At 37.2% G+C, this 21,047-nt stretch overlaps 1 protein-coding gene across 1 annotated transcript in view; it reads right to left on the bottom strand.

Annotated features, from left to right (window-relative positions):
- atp9b (ATPase phospholipid transporting 9B) overlaps positions 1-20,905 on the bottom strand; it is a 40,221-nt gene extending 19,316 nt beyond the window's left edge. The window contains 12 exon segments of the mRNA XM_043217756.1: positions 4,407-4,444; positions 4,447-4,482; positions 5,609-5,684; positions 8,162-8,242; positions 9,336-9,430; positions 10,890-10,941; positions 11,330-11,388; positions 12,247-12,355; positions 12,470-12,583; positions 13,223-13,373; positions 17,629-17,802; positions 20,781-20,905. Of these exon segments, the coding sequence (XP_043073691.1) occupies positions 4,407-4,444; positions 4,447-4,482; positions 5,609-5,684; positions 8,162-8,242; positions 9,336-9,430; positions 10,890-10,941; positions 11,330-11,388; positions 12,247-12,355; positions 12,470-12,583; positions 13,223-13,373; positions 17,629-17,802; positions 20,781-20,860 (1,065 nt within the window). The 5' untranslated portion in view covers positions 20,861-20,905.
- Positions 20,906-21,047: the final 142 nt, after the last annotated feature.

Below are 21,047 nucleotides of genomic sequence, written 5' to 3'. Positions count from 1 at the left end.
TTTTTTAATAAATATTGGCTGATTTTACATTATTATGAGTATAAAATGGTTTTTTTTTCCTCATTTAATGTATAATTGCACATGAAAATGTAATCTAAGTTTTTATTTATAGATCTAAGCATTTTATTATAAACAACACACAGCGTTATAAGTGAGTGGAACTAGCATTGTCAGTTATATATTAAGTATTTTAAGGATAGTAAATACATACAGAAATATATAATAATGAATAGACCCAGGGAAACTTGTTTTTTTTTTTTCCTCTCTCTCTAAATGAATGAGTATTTGGTTAAAGCGCTCTTATCCAAAGCATGTGATATCCCCTCTGAGAACAAGAACCTTGAGGGTTCCTCTCATCTGAAGTGATCCGAAATGTTACTCTTATGAAAAATAAAACAACCTGCCCATAAGCCAGCACTGATCAATGCCCCCCAGGCCTGTTCCAGACCGCAGACCTTTCTCATGCTAATAGTGTATGTGGAGGAGAGGAGAGATGAGAGGCATTTAACCAAGAAGCCCACTGCTGTTGTGGTCTCTCTGTGAAAAGCACAGGAGGCAAAACCGGAAAAATAAAAGCAGAACGCCTCTTCATAGAAACGGCTCCTGACAAAAGAGCTGGAGTTTTCCCCTTTTTCTCTCAAGTATGTCCCCTCAGCCAATGGAATATGTGGGAAAATTATGTCAAAAAAGAGGTTTTTCTTGTTTCCCTCTGGCGAGGGCCGACAGCACGGCCTGCGCGAAAACACTGAGGTCTTTCATCTAGGCAGCGCGCTAATAAAAACAGCAACACATAACACCGTCCCCTGAGAAAAGGAATCTGCGTGAAAGGGACGGGGGGAGGGGGAGAGAGGGGATGGACAAATTGAACAGAAAAGACAAAAAAACAACAAAAAAAAAAAAAATGCAAGCAAAATTAATCCCCCAACTGGCTACGGCCCCCAGTCCCCGGAGGACTGAGTAAACTGGGAGACACTGGGAGAGAAGAGCTGCTGTCTGATTTATCAGCTGTAGTTTAAAACCCCTACGATGGCCTGCTGCCCCACTACGAGCTTCATGCTTCAGCTAGTGAGGAAAAAGGGGGGAATGGAAGGATTAAAATGAAGAAAAATTAAGACAGAAGACACAGTTCCCCAGCTGAAAGGGAGGAATCCCCCTTTATGGGGGCAAAACAATGCGGAGGCTGAATTTTGCAAAGCTGGCCAGGGATCGGGTGAAGCCGTTATTCATTCAGCCCGAGAGGAAAAAGCGACTCAATTACCTCAAGCTGAAGATGCTATCAATGAATCGAGAGTGCATATTTTACTCTATTCATCCGGGCCTCGTTTAAAGTGAAAGGAATGATTCAACCTGCCCTCACTGCCTGTATGTTTTGTGTGTGAAATTTGATGACGACTTTGTGCCTGCATAATGAATATTCATTGGTTGAAATCCATCAAGTATACAGAGGCTGTTACAACAATATGGCATTATACTAGTGCTCCAGAAACTGGATATGCAATACAGCTAAATGGAACATGCCATCCACGGTGCAGGACCACAGAAGAGGTCTTGAGAAGTTTCTTCACTTTATCAAACAAACTTATCAGCTAAAATTAGCTCATTTAAACAGCGTTTATATTCAAAAACTGTATCATTTTCACAGCTTATTACATGTTTCAAATATTTGATTCAGCTTGGCTAATCACTGCGCTCTTGGGTAAATACGTTTATAAACACGAAAAACACTGTATACTGTATAATTGGTCATTGTCCCTGGCTAGCAATAACTTTTTTCATTTATTACTGTAATTGATTTGGTAAGCAGTTTGTAATGTCACACTGATACAGCTTTTCATAACTTGTTAAAAAGTTAATACATTTTGTCAGAGTCTTTGCTATTGCTCATACGTAAGAGTTTGAATGTGACTTGGGTAACAGTTTATTTTGATGGTGCCCTCTTGATTGACAGTAAAGGACACTGCAGCTACACGTCAATTAACTTTCACTAGAGTTTAAAACTGTCTGATTATTAAATGCTAGCTCTTTATTGCGATGATCTACTAACAGACATTCTAACTTAACGTAACTTTTCAAGAACATGTCAACTTATTCTAAACCTTACCCTACCAGTCTACTATTACTCTATTAACACTTTAATGAAAGTTAGTTGACATGTTGGTGTAAATTTACTTATTGTCAACAGAATGTTCATAAGGGACCATCAAAATAAAGTGAAACCCTGACTTGCAATATTTTCCTCTTGCCACTCTCCTCCATGAACATTAAAAATATGCAAGCATCTTATTTTGTCAGCTATAATAGCTATAATTGCAGCTAAAATAAATTAAAAATAAAATTTAAAATAAAATTATATTCAGTTAAATAAAAAAAAATGATTACAAATTTAATTTAATTTAAATTTCAGTGATATATATAACACCTGAAGTACAGAGCAGCGTCTGGTCAGTGAAGATGGTCGTTCAACCCTTTGTCACATCCTTCAGACCACCAAGGTTTCGATCCTCAAAGAGAATATCGCTCCATATTACGACAATGACAGGCACACACACACACACTGTGTAAAGTGATAGCTTATGTGCTGTCAGCAGCTTCTAGCGAGAGCTTAGAGCTTTGTGCAAGGAATGTCACAACAGATTATAAGAGGCGAAAACGTTCTCAGTGACTTTCGCCGAGTCGTATCGACTTTCCCACCCCGTCTCGTTCCCTGTATTGGCACCTCTGACATCATCTCCTTGAGATATTGAATTCCACTCTCACACACAGAACATGGTAGAGCTATGAGCTCCGCCAGAGCTGCTGCTATCACACACATCTTGCAGCATCCATGACAGGGTCTGAAACACTTCATGACATGAAGAATAGTGGTTAACCAATATGGGTTTCTCAGATGGTTTTTGTGATTCTGATATCAAGCACACGGGCCGATAGCTAGCTAATTAAATGATGTACACACTTTAGATAAAATTAAATGCACTTAATTAAATGATTAAATCAAATTAATAACATTTACTCCGATACTTCAAAATCAACAGCTGCTTAAAATATTTCAAACAGAAAATCCTAAAGGGAGCCTAATGATATTGCCAAAATAATGATTGTTTTCATACAGGTTTCCTCTACCATCTACCTTTGGTGTTTAAAAAAAAAAACAGATTCCAGACGTCAGGGTAATTGGAATTATTAATTAATGTTAACCTTTCATAAAAAAGAAAAAAATAATAAATAATTAAAAAAAAACAACCTACTATTAGATTACAACTGACCTTGCATTTTATCATCTACAAAAATACATCTAATTTAAGACATTAAGGTTTAACAGTATGCACCTCGTAAGCAAGAATCACCACAACATACAGTTTTACGACCAGTTATGTCATGAAACAGCTGAGTAAATGAATTTGCTTAAGTTTGAAAGACTTGGTTCAGCAACATTTGTTTTTAGGAAGAGTAAATTAAATACATTTTTAAAATTCTATAATTTTATTCATCAATGAATCCAATAGGAAAAAATAAAATTACAATCTATCTTGCGCAAACAATATCCATCATCAGAAATGTTGTGGACATTCATAATATTCTGTTTCTTGATCACCAAATCAGCATGTTTAAATGATTACTGGAGAATAATGTGATATTTGACACTGGAGTAATGGCTTCTGAAAAATGTGCTTTGTCCTCACAGGAATAAATCACATTTCAAAATATATTAGGACAGCAAACTATTTAAATTGAAATAATGTTTCACAAAAATCACAGTTTTACTGTATTTTTTATCCGATAAATGCAGCCTTGTTGAACATAAAAAAACATTACAAAATCTTACAGACCCCACATTTTTGAACAGTAGTGCACATAAGTGAAGAACAGTGTCAGAGCTCTGAACCATGTGGATAAGTTAAAAAGAAAAAAAAAGAAAAAAAAATCCAAAGACAGCAGGGGTCAGTTAAGGGAGGGGTAATGAGTGTAATGGGATTTGACGTTTTTAAGTTTACTTTTACAGCATTGACGTCCACTGTATCTAATCATTAAGGGGAATTCTGCAGGATTAAGGCTCTGCCACAAATGTCACGCAAGCCCTTGGTTGGTTAATTTCCCTCTAGATTAATCTCTCTGGGGTTGTCCTTTCACATCGACAGGTCCAAATTCGTCACTAAGATCAGGGCTGAAATCCACCTCAACGGTTCGCTATTTTTATTCGGTTCGTTTCAAGTCTATATTGAAAGGTTAAAGGGAAAAACAGTCTCTGGGCAATGTCTAGTGTATTTACAATACAGCTGTAGATATCACAGCTCATAAATTGAGTGTTTTTTGTTGTTTTTTTTCAAACAATTGTCCTTTGGGAGGAAAACTAATTAAACAAACCAAGTATTTAATTTATAAGCACACACATCAATAAAGAAACCCACCTTGTTTTTGGACTGCGATGTGTTCATCACGCTTCTCATTTCTTTCCCGTATATATGACCACACCTATGACAGTACCTGGAGGAAAAAAAAAAAAAAAAAAGACAAATGAGATGACTGATTGCAAATGGACGACGATAAATAAACCGGCCGTGTGTCTCTGGCCGGCCTAATGAACAATTAGCTCAAAAAGTGTGTTTCCAGTTAACGGATGCAGCTGAGACTCAGACAAATGATTCAATATGTGGGACACCCAGAAATAAACCATTACAATGAGGCCTATTATAGTCAGATCAATGGTGCTGCTTTGGTAATGGACTGATTCATTAAAGTAAACTAATTACTGATGGAGTATGCAGCCTCACCGCTAAACGAGGAAGGGGCGAAGTCCAACTTTTGTTTAAACACAGTAACACAACATAAAACGTGCTTCAATATTTCTTGATTTCTTTAAGCTCGACATATCGTTTCGTGTTTGGAAATCAACGAAACCTAGGCTGCTCTCAAGGGGGTCTTTAATGGGCCAGGACTACAGGGCATATCGGTTACTCGCCCCATGGTGTTTTGTGTTGGGTCTGCTCGGTTGGATGGGATGACGTCACCAGACTGTGTTTTGTGGGGAGATATGGAAGGACTTTCTCCGGCTGAAGGTCACACCATGGTGGGGAATAAGAAGAACCTCTAAAAACCCCTGGAGAACCAAGACAGGGGCAACCACAGATCAATGAAGGGCCGATCGCTGGCACAAACGCAGGCCGCTTGAAGGAATAGTCCGGCTATTATTGTTGGACTGGGATCAGATTCTAAACAACAGACCCCTAGGAGATGTCGGAGAAAGCGTAGCGGCAAAAACCGATCTCGGACCTGTTCTTTGGGGACACGTTTCATTGACACCGCTGGGACAGGACTGCAAAAAGCCAGACACTTTGGCTTCCCATTAACGGCTCCTCATATTTCTCTGCTCATGAGATTGTTTGAATAGTAGCAGATGAGTCTGGCGATCTCAAGTGACAAACAAACGGGAGAGCGAAGGGGGTCTTGAGTGATGCTGGCGGACCGCCTCGGTATCAACGGCACACTCCTCTACAACACAATAAACTCAAAAGATATTTGACCTGTGATGAATATTTCAGACCTCTGAGGCTTGTGTTTTTCCTTAAATTTCTATGAAAGAGATTTGGTGCTGGAAAAGACTTTTGCTTACCAGATGCCACCACAGTGCTGGCCCACAGGGTGTTCTCGATGCACAAGCTCTCGTGGATGGGAGGGTCACAGTCCTCCTGGGGACAGAGGTTGTACATTAGTACGGGTTTATACGGTCTGTTTTGATTTCATGGTTATCTGGCACAGGAAAAAGCGGTTATCAATTATGGCCTTTAAAAAGCAGGTCAATAAAAATGACAAAGACTCAAAGCACAAGTAATGAATCGATGAACTTTCATCACGACGAACGGTAAGTAGGGAATTAGACGGCGGATTGAATTACACTAATGCCCAGTTAAGAGACACAGTCCATTTAGAGGCAACGGTGAAATCGGTTTGACTTGATTTGCCTTGTTTACAAAAACAGCGCCATGCTGAACATCATAATAAGGCCTCGTTTAGTGTTAGCACGCTCTGTGCTGAGCAGAACAGAACAGAATTTCTGACGCCAGGCCATAAATCAGGGGAGAAGCACAGAAATTAAATCTTTAAATGCTTTTTTCCACATAACATGTTGCGGCTGGGTGAATACGGATGATATCTAATTATCCTCTGTCAGTAGGGCATAATATACAGTGAGAAAGAGGGCCACACACATCGTGGCTGCCGAGACATGCGCACTGATGCAGATAGCGAGAGAGATGTGTCCTCTATTCAAGACGGCCCACTTGTTCTTGTCATTTGTCTCTTTCTGGCCAACAGATGTAGCAATGCCAACCTGTCAGATTGGCCAAAACTGGAAAGAGGTTCACGAAGAGAAAACTTTATCAGTGATAAGGCTTAAAGAAATGGGAGTGTTTTAACCCATAAATCATAATTTCACACTTGCGACAAAACTTCTATGAAACTTCTAGATTTTAGTTAACATGGTAAGAAACAGATCCAAGATGTGCATTCATAATTCTTTTCTGCAGCAGTGAATCAGACACTTTAATGAGAAACACTTGGCTGCATCATACTTAGGTCACAATTTGAAAAGATAGCTCATCCAAAAATAAAATGCTGTCATTATTTGAAGAGTCTATTTGCAAAAACATAAAATAACATTTTTAAAAATAAAATCAAATATCTTCTTATGTGTTCAACAGATGAAACAACATAGAATATAATATATCCATATAACATTTTGAGCTTTGGATGAACTACAGCAAACACATATAAATATGTAAATATTTATTTTTTGCATTTTAGTTGGTGTATATTTTAGGTCTCCTTCCTTTTATGCAGGAAAACTGTTGTAACTAAAACTTGTATTAATACTGTATATTTAATATAATAAATGCAGACATGGTGAGCATTAAAAAAATTACAGACTTTATATATGTATAACTGTAAGTTAATAATAAATAGTAACTCTAAACCATAACCTACTAATAAAAGTAGTTCTTATTTATTAAACATTATGCAATAGCTTTTTCTCTAAACGAGAATGTTGCCAAATTTCCCCAATGTATAGCTAAATAAACCCACACTCACACCTGTTTAAATACAGAGGCATACAGACAAGAGTAAATAAATCAGCAGTGAACGCACAGGCCTGCGGACTGAGATGGACTGACCTCTCAGCTACTAACAAAGATGTGACTGCCATTAAGAATAATCATATTCGCATTTACATTTATAGATTGCTGTATCCAGAGTGACATACAAATGAGAATAATACAAGCAGAAGCGATCGATCAAGTGATTAATCAATGGATTAAAATGCCGTTGTAAGGGGCTATTGACATCGGAACCATAAAACTTTATTAAAGGGACAGTTCACTCAGACATGAATATTCTGTTACACACCCTAATGTCATCCTTAGCTTGAATGGCTTTTACAGTGCTTTTTATTATTTTTACACTTGATAGTCCCAGAGCTCATTAACATATCTTTTAAAAATAAGAAAGTTATATTAATATAAATGTAACAGTAAGTAATAGCATAATTTTTGGACGAACTACTCCTTTAAATAAATAAAGCATTGAAGTGGCAATAAGGTGCAGCAAGTGTGCGGGTAGTAAAGAACTGTGGGAAACAGCGTTTGGAAGCGTGTCCCTGTAGCTGCAGATTTGTGAAAGCAGGCTCAGGAGGGTGACTCAGCGCAGGAAGTGATCTTCTGCCCCTGCATGCTGTGTGGCCAAGAGCGAAGACTTCAAACAAAGACAGGCTTCATGTGGGGGGTCCCTCTTTTCCTTTTTTTCCTCCCTCTCTCTTTCTCCGTTACCACGCTAATCTGCTGTTAATAAGGAACCGCGCTCGGCCAATGGGCTGGGAGCGAGCCTAACAACCCGTGATGTCATCAGCGTAGCGAGGAATGCGTCTCGTTGGCCGGTTTTACATTCCAGAGACACTTCAGCTCATAGTCATGTGAACAGGCACACTCTGAGAATCCATGTTATTTTAATGTGCAATTAAAAACAGCGGTTAGGTTTAGTTTACTGGGCAACAACACAACATTAAATACCTCTACAAAAAGCTAACAGCGGGTTTAAATCGGGGCCGTGACGTCACAGCTCATGCTAAACGAAGCCTCGTAAAAATTCCTTCATTAACAGCAGTTTTTCTTACCCTTGTGAAGTTCCCTTCAAAACTGTGAATGTCCAGCTGGGGCTTCTGGGCGTAAACGTACGCGCTGACGGAGAAGAGATCCTGTGGACAGCAAGGGATAAAAGTTAAGAAAAAGAAAAAAAAAAAAAAAAAACACGAATGCAAGAAATCAGCACCAGAAATGTAATCTAACGAACAAAGTTCTGGGCCCGGCCCAAACTCGACCTCTCGTTCGTGCGAGTATTATGGCAGGACTCAAAGCGACTAGCAATCAGAGCGCTTCTCATGAAAATAAGCCCCTTCCTGACATCCTGCCACAAGTCTGAATTTCAAACAGAACAGATAATGCAGACAAAACAACGTAATTAAAATGAAACAAAACTTTGACGGCTTGCTTATAAATGTATTCGATGACGTGTACGCAAGTATGAAAACCAGGGATGTTTAGCGATCTGACCGTCAAGCCCACCAGAAACCCGATCCGACCGCTCCTGCTGCTTTACTGCAGCAATCATTCGGCAACTTGCTGAAATTTTAATTCTGTGATCACATTAAGTGGTTTCGGAAAGACAAATACAAACGTGAACCCTTGCTCGAGGTGAGTGTCATCTCCACGCCGATGGCACCGGGAGACAGGCCGTTTGGCGGATTCCAGTTGTCTCTCGGGGTAAAGTTACCAGCCCATGTGAAACAAACCCTCCGGCCAGTAAATCAGATACACAGTGATATCAAACATGAGCCTTCGTATCATCAGCCTGAGAGAGTCTGAGTGTGGGACACATCACTCACTGCCTACGAGGGTAAAGTTACAGACCCATCCGAGAACAGAACAGAAGGAGCTGAAATGTGATTTGGGATGCAGCAGCTTCTGCTCCAAGAGTAGATGGGCGATGATGTGTTTGACAGTTCCAATCGTCTTACTATTATTTACTTATTTTTTTTTAGCAATTGAAAAAAGCATAAGTCAAATTTATTCCACAACTCACAGAGTACTTTGGTATAAAAACATATGCATGCTAAGCATTAATGTGCCATTAATAGACCTCTAAAAGTAAAATACTCATAACACTGTACTTCATGCGAGAAGTCAAGCTTGCTGCCATTGCTAAATATCTTTTATAATTTATTATTAACAGGTATTAAGATCACGCAAATATTGAATATGTGCTGTTTTTGTGCAAGACGAGGCTCATACCCCTAAGGCAGGAAGTCTTTGAGTGCAGGCAACAGCGATTCGCAGCTTCCAGTCCGTCTCTCCATCCAGCTGATCTGTTCTAATAAAACACGAACCTGGAAAACAAGAGCATTATCTTAAATCTGACAAAAAAAGATAATACTTTATACAAAAATCTAATTTTACCTGACAATTTCCAATAATCTATTGCGGTGTATTATCTTTATTTACAGACAGAAAAGTGAGATGGCTGAAGACGTATGTGTGAAGGACACATTTGTTATGGGCCAAAGCCTTGGCCCCTATACTCTAAAGAACTCTGAATGCTTAACATATTGTTCATATTGATCTTGGACAAGACTGATATAACAGTAGGCAGTAGACAGGAAAGGTCATTGTCTTTAAGCTCTCAGAGCAAAAGCTTCAGTGTTCATCATGCTCCGTGTACTGAGATCACCAACGGTATCAAACCCTGCTGAGGCACAACCTGTCAAAACACGCTTGGGTCATGCTTGTTTTTTTTTTTCTAATTATACATATACATATAGAAAATGAAAAAAAATGGGGAAATTGCAATAGATAAGATTTTAATCAAATAATAATCTAAAATAGATTTCACTGACTTTCTGTAAAGAAATGTATAATAAATGATGAATAAGACATATTCTTCATGTTTCAGTAAAACTCATTAGAAAATGAGCTCACTAAGACATGGTTAACACTTAAATAAAACAATAGTGATTACTATTATTTTAATTGTCTACTAAAAAAATAATTAAATATTATTATATACTGTAGATATATATATAAAATATATGGCAAATAAACATGAGAAATGGAATTAAGCTAATCAATTTTCAACATAACTGAAAAGTTTAAAAAAAAAAAAGATTCTTTCTGAATGTTTTTACAATTTTAAACTTTCAAGAGCTATAGAAAGTTAAACAGCAAAAAAAAAAAAAGAGATTTTTAAAGAATTTTAGGCTCATCTGATTTTAGCATCTGCAGAAAGCTGCGCTCTCCAGAATACTGTAATACTGTAATAATGTAACATAATGTGACTGTAAGTCATTTATATGGCTCAGTGCCGCGTAAACACGGGTAATCATACACACACTCTCTCACTCTCACACAGAGAACAGTGTTCAGTATGCAAGAATTAAAAGTGCCACTTTAAACTAGCGAGTAAAGCACCGGCAGCATTCACTTCAACAAAATATCAAAAACAAGAGGCTCTTAAAGCGTACTTTTCAAGAAAAACATCTAGCTTATCAACAGATATAACAACAGATAAACCATTCAAAATTAAGACAAAGCATTTGGACACATCGTGGTTATAAAACGTTAGTGGAACGTGCATAGTTAGTCTGATGAACTAACTCTTGTAATGTCTTTACTAAAAAAAAATGTATAAAAAATTAAGAAATCAAATCTCTATTTATAGAAGTGGCTCACAGGTTCCATATGGGCTACAAGGTGCCCGAGGGCACACTGTAGGAAACCACTGACTAATGACAAGTAGTTATCGTCCGAAACGTCTGAAAGCTTTGCTTGTATGTGAAGAGTGAAACTCACCAGTCTTTTCTGATGTTCTCAGAAAAATCATATCAGCAGGAATTCTCTGATTCTGTAAAACAAAATATTACACATAAGTCAGAGACACATTGGGTTTCCACGCTACCCACCTAGACTTGCCCACCGAGGTTAAAATTAAGAGATATTAATATATTAGTTATGCTGAACTTAGCAATAATGTGGGCATATACGCATGTTATTGACTCCAGTTCTGTAACTTTAGTCCTATTTTAGAGTTGTGTTGAATAATTGAACAAGGTCATTTCCCTAGCAAGCAATTAAAGTGAACCACAGACAGCGAGGGAAGAGACAGACACAATGTCCCACTGAAAGAATGACAGGATTTCATGTGACGGATCACGTAGCAGCAAGTTTATGCTGATACCTTGAACAACAAAAGAGAGGAAGGGATATAAAAAAAAAAAAAAAATACAACAAACCTTCTCCACAATGATTAAATCTCCAACCTGTATGTCTGAGCTCTTTACTTGGACCTTCCCTGAAAAATAAGATGGACAAATAATTGTAATTAGAAATTAATTATTTAGCCGTAGGTAACAAATTAGACCGGTGTCTAAATTTATGTAATAAATGCACTTTTTAAAATTACACATATTAGGGTTGACAAAGTTAACATGAAAAACAATTAAAAGTTTGTGCGATTTTTCTAGAAATTTATCAAAATATTTAGAGCTGACCGGGACTGATCAGAGACACTAAGATTTCACACACATGCAGACAAAAGCCCAAAGCAGAGTACCCATTTTCCACTAGATGGAGAAAGACATTATTTATAGAAAATTTATTCATAAATTAAACCCAGGCTAGGCTTTTAACAAAAGTCATTTGCATTCTTTGTATGGTGAAATTGAATTATCGTTAAAAGATCAACAAGTGACATGTTGCTCAGAAGTAAAACGCTGTCATTTACAGAAAAGCAGAGGCTTGGTCCTTTACACAATGTATTATTCCTAAAGTTAACAAACTGCATATTCGTATAAAGTTGCTGAATTGTGTGTTTTCTGTGCTATTTGATGTTGCTTGCCCAGTGAGAGGAGTGACATCGATGCAAATAAACCAAATCTATTCATTTCGAATGTGTGTCTCCCTTACATTAGAAAGGAAATAAATGTAAATAACAAGATAAAAAGAGATTATACTAAACCAGTGATATTCGATCGATTGCAAAACCTGAAATACACTATTTGTAACAGCACAAATTCAAAAAAAGCAGACAAACCAATCGTCGTGTATTTTCACAACTATATTATCTCTACTAGAGTAACTTTCGGAGTCAATAGAGCTCAAACATGTTGCTCTGCATACATATCATGAGGATGTGTCGTACTGTGGTCACCTCTCATTGTGAGTTTACTGTACAGCTGGGAATTCATCTCTTTATCTCTCCTGCAGCGCCGAACTCCGTCAACTGCTTCTCTCACCATGGTGACAGCTAGCACAAAGCCCTGGGCAACAAGGGAAAAAAAAAAAAAAAAAAAAAAAAAAAAAGAAACAACAGAGATGATTGAAATTACATTTTGACGTTCAATTCCCATCTTTGTGCGGTTAGATGTGCTCACCAGCGGGGCCCAGTAGGTGTACAAATATCCTATCTTCAGCGATGGAACAAACTGAGAACAAGCCACTACCAGAAAATACAAGTTGAGGAAGAACTTAAACTGCTGGTAAAGAACCTAAAACAAAAGAAAAGGAAAGCACCAAAAATAAATAATCATCACGCCTATTATATTTGATGATTTGACAAGCTGAATCAAAAAATGGAAGGTAATTGACAGTAATACACACATAACATTCTAGCACAGCTTTTGGAGGCACACCTGACTGGTTTATACATAATTCATTATACAAGCTGCAAATTCTTTGCCAAGGGCACATACAGAAGGTGCGTTCCACTGAATAAGACATCGCCAGCAGTCATAATACAGTAGATCGCTTACACACTCAGTGGAAAAAGATACGTTAGATTGCTGTTACACCCCCTTACTTCACAGCTAGTTACACATTAACCTGATTACTGAGCAAATCTGCTGTGCGTACAATGGGTAGAGATTTCACTTTAAACAGCCTAGCGAGAGCTGCAAAAAAAAAAAAAAAAAAAGCCTGCACCTTTGGGGAAAAAAAACTAAAAAAATTAAAAAAATTCTATTAACTATAAATAATACTGATAACAACAGATATAGAAAAACAGTTATACGACATTTCAGAAATAATAAACTAAATCATCTTTTTAGCTCAGTATCAGAAACCAAAAAATCCTCCCCTCCAAAAAAAAAAAAAAAAAAAACATGCAGAAATTGTTTATGCTGTCTTACCCCTGGCACAAAAGTGACAATGTTGTATTTCTGATTCTTGATGGCATTTTTGGGGTACTTCTCTTCACATTTCTCGGGATGTCCCAGCCACACTGTCCGAGCTTTCAGCTCCTTCTTCCTGCGACATGTGTGAACCAGACATTCGCAACAGCTGCTTGACAGAGACCACGGGAGGAAAAAGATCATCCAGTGATTAGACAAATTCACTTAAAGGAGGACGCAGTGCTACAGGCACAGTTCAGGCCTCGATTCCAGTAAATGGTCTTTATTTAAAAATATCCCTGACCGAATAATTAACAAATATCAAGGCTGGTCATTACTCCTAATTTAAGGGTTGCACTGAAAACCGGTGATTTTCCTGAATTATCACCCTGTTAATCACTTAAAATGCTCTTGAAAACGAACACTGGGACCTTTTGCGGAATTCATCACCAGTCGTGCGTATCCTGTTGATTCCACTTGAAATACAACTGACGTTAATGCAACATTAATGTAAGTGATGTTACAGACAGCCTAACTCAGTCTAGTTTCACTTGAACTTTAAGCAGATACACGGAACACTTCCACTGAGAAGTTCGGCTCAAACGGCAGAGCAAGAAAAAAGTAAAAGTAGAGTACGGATGTTAAGGGATATTTTAGAGATCGCGGATTTCTAATCACAAGCATATTTTGCTTCCGAGATAATTGACGATTGTGCATAGTAAAGCCAAGAAGCCTTATGAAAAGTGGGTTGGTCAATTAAAAAAAAACACTACATTATTATACACTTATTGACTAGAATAAACTCTAGACAGTAAATGAGCAAGGGAGTTGAGGATGCGCAGAATTTTGTCAACGACAAACATTACAAAAATCATTAAGACTGCAGATTTCAAGAGAACAACAAACCTGTAGATGACGTCCTCTGTCACCCCCTGCCAAACAAACCCCTCCCTATACTAAAACGAAAGCTCTGATTCGCTGTGAAGGTCAGAGAGAGCGCCAAACACTTTGTTGACCTTCATATTCATTTTATATTCTAGCGGTTGCCATCCCTGGTGAACGGCGTGACGGTACTCTGCCGGTACTCTGCGCAGTGTACACAGTCATGCCGATTGGTTTGGCTGGCACTGAACTAAATTACATAAACCTTGAAAAAATATATAATAATATTTGTGTTGGCCCCTTCTGTCTCCTGTCTGTAAGTGCCAGCGCCCTGATTCATAAGAGAGATTATTTGCTCAAATGAATGTAGTTCAAATAATAGGGCCGTTTGAATAAGCAGAGTTATTCTGCTTGAATTATTTGTTCATTTCATAATCCTTTGCCTAAGCACACAGAAAATTACTGGAAAGCAGCAAACTGGTCAGCTGTGCGAAATCCCATTTGTTCATTAGGAGAAGAAAAAAAAAATCAATACCCAGCTTACAATTGAGATGCGCGGCTGATAATGTAGCGCATAAGTGGAGAAGAATCAGGCGCACACACTTTCATAACAATAAATGGCTAATATATCTTTTAATCACACTTGTGTCACATGTCATTGATGCCACACAAAAGGCATTGACGAGATATTGTGGGAACGCAAGTCCAAAATAGGCATTCAGCTTGTTGACATCGTTGGCTGGATAAGCAAATTTTCGGTTGGCGTGTTTGACCTTCTGACTGATGATGCGCAGAGAGCACCTCAACCAAAAAACAGGACCTGTGCTTGTGTGTGTATTTCATGCACAGTTACCGGTGCGTTAGAAAGGAGCTGAGCCAACCTGGCACAAGCACTACATACACACACAATAGGCTCCATGACAATGGTGACACTTTATTAACAAAAGGTGAAGGCCAAGATGTTTTGAATGTTTTCAGCAAAACATCTGTCTATCTAGACTGTCAATCAATGAAAAAATTTTATCCAATTAATAACATGATATATTCATCAAATTAAATCACAAGCAATTTATATATATATATATATATATATATATATATATATATATATATATATATATATATATATATATATATATATATATATATATATATATATATATACACACACACACACAAAAAAAAAAAAAAAAGACAATTTTATTTTCCTAATATTGGATAAAATGTAAATCCACAGTAACCTTATGTTTATTAAAAGCAAGACCGGTTCTGTTCTTTGAAGTCTGATTCTGGCTGTTTATGTTTTTAAGCACTCTTCAACTAGAACAAAAAAAAAAAATTTATTTCAATGCTAACTTTCCCCTGTGTTATTAGGCCACTTTAAAAAAAAAAAAAAAAAAAAAAAAAAAAAAAAAAAACACTAGGAATATTGCTTAGCAATTGTTTTTTTTACAAATATTTGAAGAATGAAAGAAAATGTAAAATTTTAATCAGACGTCCAATCAAAGTGGAGGATGGGCAGGAAAAAATTCCACACTGACCAACTGCCACATCCTCATTATACAACAGCAACCGACGACAAGAAGCACAGCAACGAAACATTGCGCATTTAAAACAAGGGCCAGGGCAAGTACTTTATATTGCGCCAACATTTTTATATCCACGAATAAACTAACTGCAAAATCAGATACTAGTTAACATTTCTGAGGATATTCCGTAACGCTGCACCCAAAGTGCCTGAAATAAAAAATAAAAAAATGCCACGCTGCAGAAGCGCTCTCAAGCAATCAAACCTAGGCATTTTCAGCTGGTTAAATATGCTTTGGTGGACACATCGCCTTATGGTTATAAATGAGGTATGGATTTCCCTGTTCTCATAGAATTAGAATGCTTAATAAAACTTTATAGTTTTAATTATTGCCCTGGACATGAACAGGCCTTTACAGTCAAGACCAAACTATATGAAGTTGAGTTTTAAATGAGAGGCCATTCACAAAGAACAGGTTCTCATGATATTTTTTAATTGCTGGTCTTTGTAAGTATCCATCAGATAACCAATGCATTATGTCTTTTAACAGAACCAAGTTAAAATGTGGTTCACATGCTAGATAGACAAATACTAAGTCTTAATGACTAATTTAAAGGGTTAGTTCACCCAAAAATGATCATTAGCCCATATTTTACTCACCCTCAAGGCATTCTAGGTGTATGTGACTTTCCTCTTTCAGACAAATTCAGTTGGAGTTATATTAAAAATTATCCTTTTACTTCCAAGCATTAGAATGGCAAGTGTTTTTTTTTTCAACAGCTGAAAAGCCGTCAAATAAAGAACATTTATCTATAATAAAGCATGCCTCACAATGCTTCTGGGGTCAACAAAGGAGCAAAGAAAGCAGGGCCACTATTGACTCCACAAAAACTAATTAAGTAATTTTTTTTTAATGAACTTGCAACTTTGCCATTCAGTAGTGTACCATAAAAAAGTATAAATGTAAACTAAAATGCATAATGTATTATAAACAACACGGTTAGTGTGCATTACGCATTACAACAAAGGCATGCAGGGGTGCCAAAGGCCTGACGATTGTTTTACACTTTACCGCGCATACTAATACTTTTTTAATATTGACCAAGCGTTATTTAATTCATATTCCACATAATCTATAATATTTGGTTATTTCTATACGACAGAAACGCTATAGCCACTGTAATTTCATGAATATGTAAACTTCACATTTAAACTCATGATGCACTTTATTTCACTACTTTTGAGCTATTGAAAAAAAAACACCCGCCTACTACTATTCTAACGCTTGGAAGAGCAAGGATCATTTTTACTTAGGGCTGGACGCTATTGCTACAATTTATATCACAATATATTTAATAATTTTGGTTGATACAATATAATTACGATACTGATATAAACACTATCTATCTGAAAAAGAAATCTTTTTTGACATTACACAAAATTATACTGACATTTGAATGGAAGAGTGAATGTTACAACAGCTTTTTATTTCAGATAAATTATATTCATCAAAGAATCCTGAAGAAAAAATGTACTCAACTGTTTTAAATATTGATAATCAGCAAATCAGCATATTAGAGTGATTTCTGAAAGATCACATGACACTGAAGAGTTTTGATCACAGAAATAAATTACGGTTTAAAATCTATTCAAATAGAAAGCAATTTCTAACCAAATCAGCTCCACTCATGAACTCATGAAAAATGAAAATGTCTTCAAAACTTTTCTGAAGACAGTTGCTTCCTATCAGATACATGCATATGAACACGGGCCGCATTTTGATTTTGAAACACATAGCGCTCATGATTATTCAACGTAGTCAAATGCCACAACACTGGTAATGTATATTGAAATATCTGAAACGTGTTCACCATTACTGAAAATTACTATATTGCGATACATATAGGTGTTGAGTTATTGCCCCTAGGTGAACCAATTCTTTAAGCGCACTTAGATATCGAAGGTAATATTTCATTGCTTAAATATTAATCTGAGCTCTCATGTGGCATGTTACCTGGTGCACAGGACCTTCCATCCACCACAGAGGAACCAGCCCAGTCCTCTGCGTCTCTGGCTCACTCTGGCTCTGGGCAGAGTCTGATAGTCACTTTCGTCATTTTCAAAAGCTTCCTCTGACATCATTAAAGGCATCTCATCAAGACTCGAGGATTCGTCTTCAATCTGATACCTGAAACATTACGACAAAAAAAAAAAAAAAAAAATGATGCTCCTCTAATGTATATAAGAATAATTATTATGAATTATAAAAGCTGTTTAGCCCTTTTTATTTATATAAATGAACAAAAATGTAAATAATCTGCTAAACTACAAAAAGAGCATATTGTTTCAAATTAAGAATAACAAACAGACGCGGTTTGTTTCCCAAAACAGAATTCCTACTTTCATTATTACCTCTCATATGTAAAGAAGACGTTATGCAATAAAATAAGGGCATTTTTAAAAGGCCCTTACATGAATGAGTGGAACAAAAAATGCAGAAGTCGAGGGATTTGTTCCTCTCTCACACTGTGTTCCTCATTTATCGAGACGAGTCTCAAACCCAGATCAGCAGAATGCTATTGTGACACTCTGAAACAGCCGACGTCCCGAGAGGATATCAACTTCCACCCACACAAAAGCCTGGCCGTTTCTGCACCAGATCCACTTTAGCCTTAGCGTCAAAACCTGCACACTCTCTTTTCACTCTAGAGCTGTCTGTGGATAGATTTAATTCATGCAATTAGGCCTCTGTGACCACTGTAAACACTGAGAGCCTTTTGCAGCTTAACACTGAAAAAAGCATAAAAATACCTACCAGCCTCAAACTGTGCTGACTGAACAGGCCTCCTCAGGTAGTGATATCGTGTCTGCTCAATTATTAAAGAAGCATAATACACTTACAATGGAGGACATTAACAACCTACAAACTCTAGTCCTAGGGATTTTAAAAGCAACACTCCCTTTTCCTCTTTTCGGGAAGAAATACGTCTGAGAGTTCAGTGAGTGTGAATCATATCCGATCCTCCTAAACACACCGAACTGTGTAGAGATAATTACTGAACTGTGCAATAAAAGAAATCGGACTGCCACTAAATCAGCTTAAAAAAACAAGCATGTTTGGCCATATTTCATGTGCTCTTTGCATGCGTGTCGATCAATGTTTATATTAAACTGCTAAAAAGAATTAAACTGCTTAATTTACATGGAGAGTTCACCATTCATTTTTGAATTCTGAATGCTTTGGCATATTGGAGAAACATAAATGTTTCAGGATATTAAAAATTCAAGATGTAGTAAACGTACAGATGACAAATTAGTTTCTTCATAGGAACAGATTTTTTGAGAAATTCAGCATTCCCCAATGGATCCTCTGCAGTGAATGGGTTGATAAAGATAAAGAGTTGATAAAAACTTCATAATAATTCGGTCGATCATTATATATATATATATATATATATATATATATATATATATATATATATATATATATATATATATATATATATATATATAAAATAATAATAATAATAAAATAATAATAAAAAGTCGAATGGATTGCTTGTGCATTATCATCATGTCTTTATCAGCCGATTGAACTCTTATTCTGATGGCAACTTGGATGACCTGAGGCGAGTACAATTTCAGCCCGTTTTCATAAAATGAGTATGTCGTGCTATTACGCATGCTCATAAACCAACCAATGCATGGCTTACATAAAACTGGCTCTACATAATAATTTCTCGCTGATTTCTTTGGAGTTCGGCGTCAAATACGGTCCAGATATGTTCTTGACAAGTTTCGTGAGATTCACCATTATACGAGACTTTGAACTAATGGCAAATGACAAATATCAGCTCTACAAAGGCTAATCGGTTCCTGCCACAATAGGCGAGTTATTATTGAGGTATGTCAACAAAAACACATCACTCTGACATGTGTCTATGTGGATTTTAGCCTTTGATGTCCATTTAAAACGCTTTCAGGTTAACCCGTCTTGACAGCGGTCAAGCAGAATGGGCGTAGTGATAATAATACAAATAAGTAATCATAAAATGATACAGTCTAGCAAGGCCAATCGAAGCCCACAGGCCCACCACTGATATTTGTATTCAATTGTACGATAAAAGAAATCAGATCACCATCAAATCTGCTTAACCACCCATATAAATCAAGAAGGACAACAGAATAAGCAAAGTATGAGCCAAACATAGCTGGTGGTCCAATTAATCTCTCCTAACCGTGGTCAGTTCTTCTGCTCTCCTCTTTCCTCCTCAATAAAGCACAAAACGATTCACAAAGTGATTATGTGCAATAGCATTACCCCAAACAATGAAATCAAATTAAGCAATCACTTTGGTTTTGGTCCATACTCTCGAGCAGCAATGCCACAAGTGGTCCTTAGACTGTCAGCGTTTGACAAACAGCTGGATGCCATAAATACAGATCCTGTCTGCTGTTAGGCTGTTTATGCGGTTCAGGAAAACCAGATGGACATTCGTTTCTAAATGAATATCTTTGACATCTTCGCCTCGCATAAACCGTGGGAAAACAGTTTGCAGAGATATCTTGTCAAGCTCAGCATCAGAAGACCATGGTATGTCTTCGCCATGTACCTAAGGCTAATAAAATGCTGTATGACATATGCTATAGATAGAACAAAGCCCCGTAAGATGGTCTAATTATAAACCAAAAGCTTGGGAGATTTTCTACTAAGGTACCTGAAGCAAGTGAATTGAGTTTTGGGTGCTTTGTGACGTTTAATGAATATTCTATAGAGACAGTCTATGCTATTTTACACGAGACGCTCCATAAATGTACTTAAAAGTTACACCTACAGAATATCTCATGAGCTTGTTATAATACGCCCCAATGGATGTAGCTAATAAGACGTCTACTGAGTAGGAACCGAAGTGACAAACATCTCACATGATTATATCTCATCTCTCGGGGAGTCTTGTATCCTCTCATGTCCTATCAACTGTAATCTGACACTGACAGCTCGCGCTGCTGAATTTACACTGCCGCTAGCGTTAGCCCGTTAGCACCCAACCCCGGAACCGTGGTATAAACAAACCCAATATCAACGCATACGTTATTGTAATAACTCAAATCAGCATCTTCCGTTTAAAACGGGTGTTTGAGATGAATATGCAGCCGTCTACATACCTGGCAGGTCTGCCAGCATTATAATACGCAGTTTTTCTCGAATTCTTCCGTACAGGATTCAAAGGGATGCTGTCTGCCATCTTTGCTCGGTTACGTATGAACGTCGTCACGTCCGGACCGGAGTCGGGGGAGCTATGCGCTGTAATCTGGAAATGTGATTCTGAAGGAATTTTAATTTATGGTGCTTAAATATGTTACCCGGTTGAATTTATGGGCTTCCGTTGATGGTTTATTTCACATTGGGCATCTTACCGGTGTTGTCTTGAC

The sequence above is a fragment of the Puntigrus tetrazona genome, chromosome 19 (genome assembly GCF_018831695.1).
Source record: "Puntigrus tetrazona isolate hp1 chromosome 19, ASM1883169v1, whole genome shotgun sequence".
In the NCBI taxonomy this organism is placed as follows: Eukaryota; Metazoa; Chordata; class Actinopteri; order Cypriniformes; family Cyprinidae; genus Puntigrus; species Puntigrus tetrazona.
This window is presented reverse-complemented; position numbering and strand designations above follow the sequence as displayed.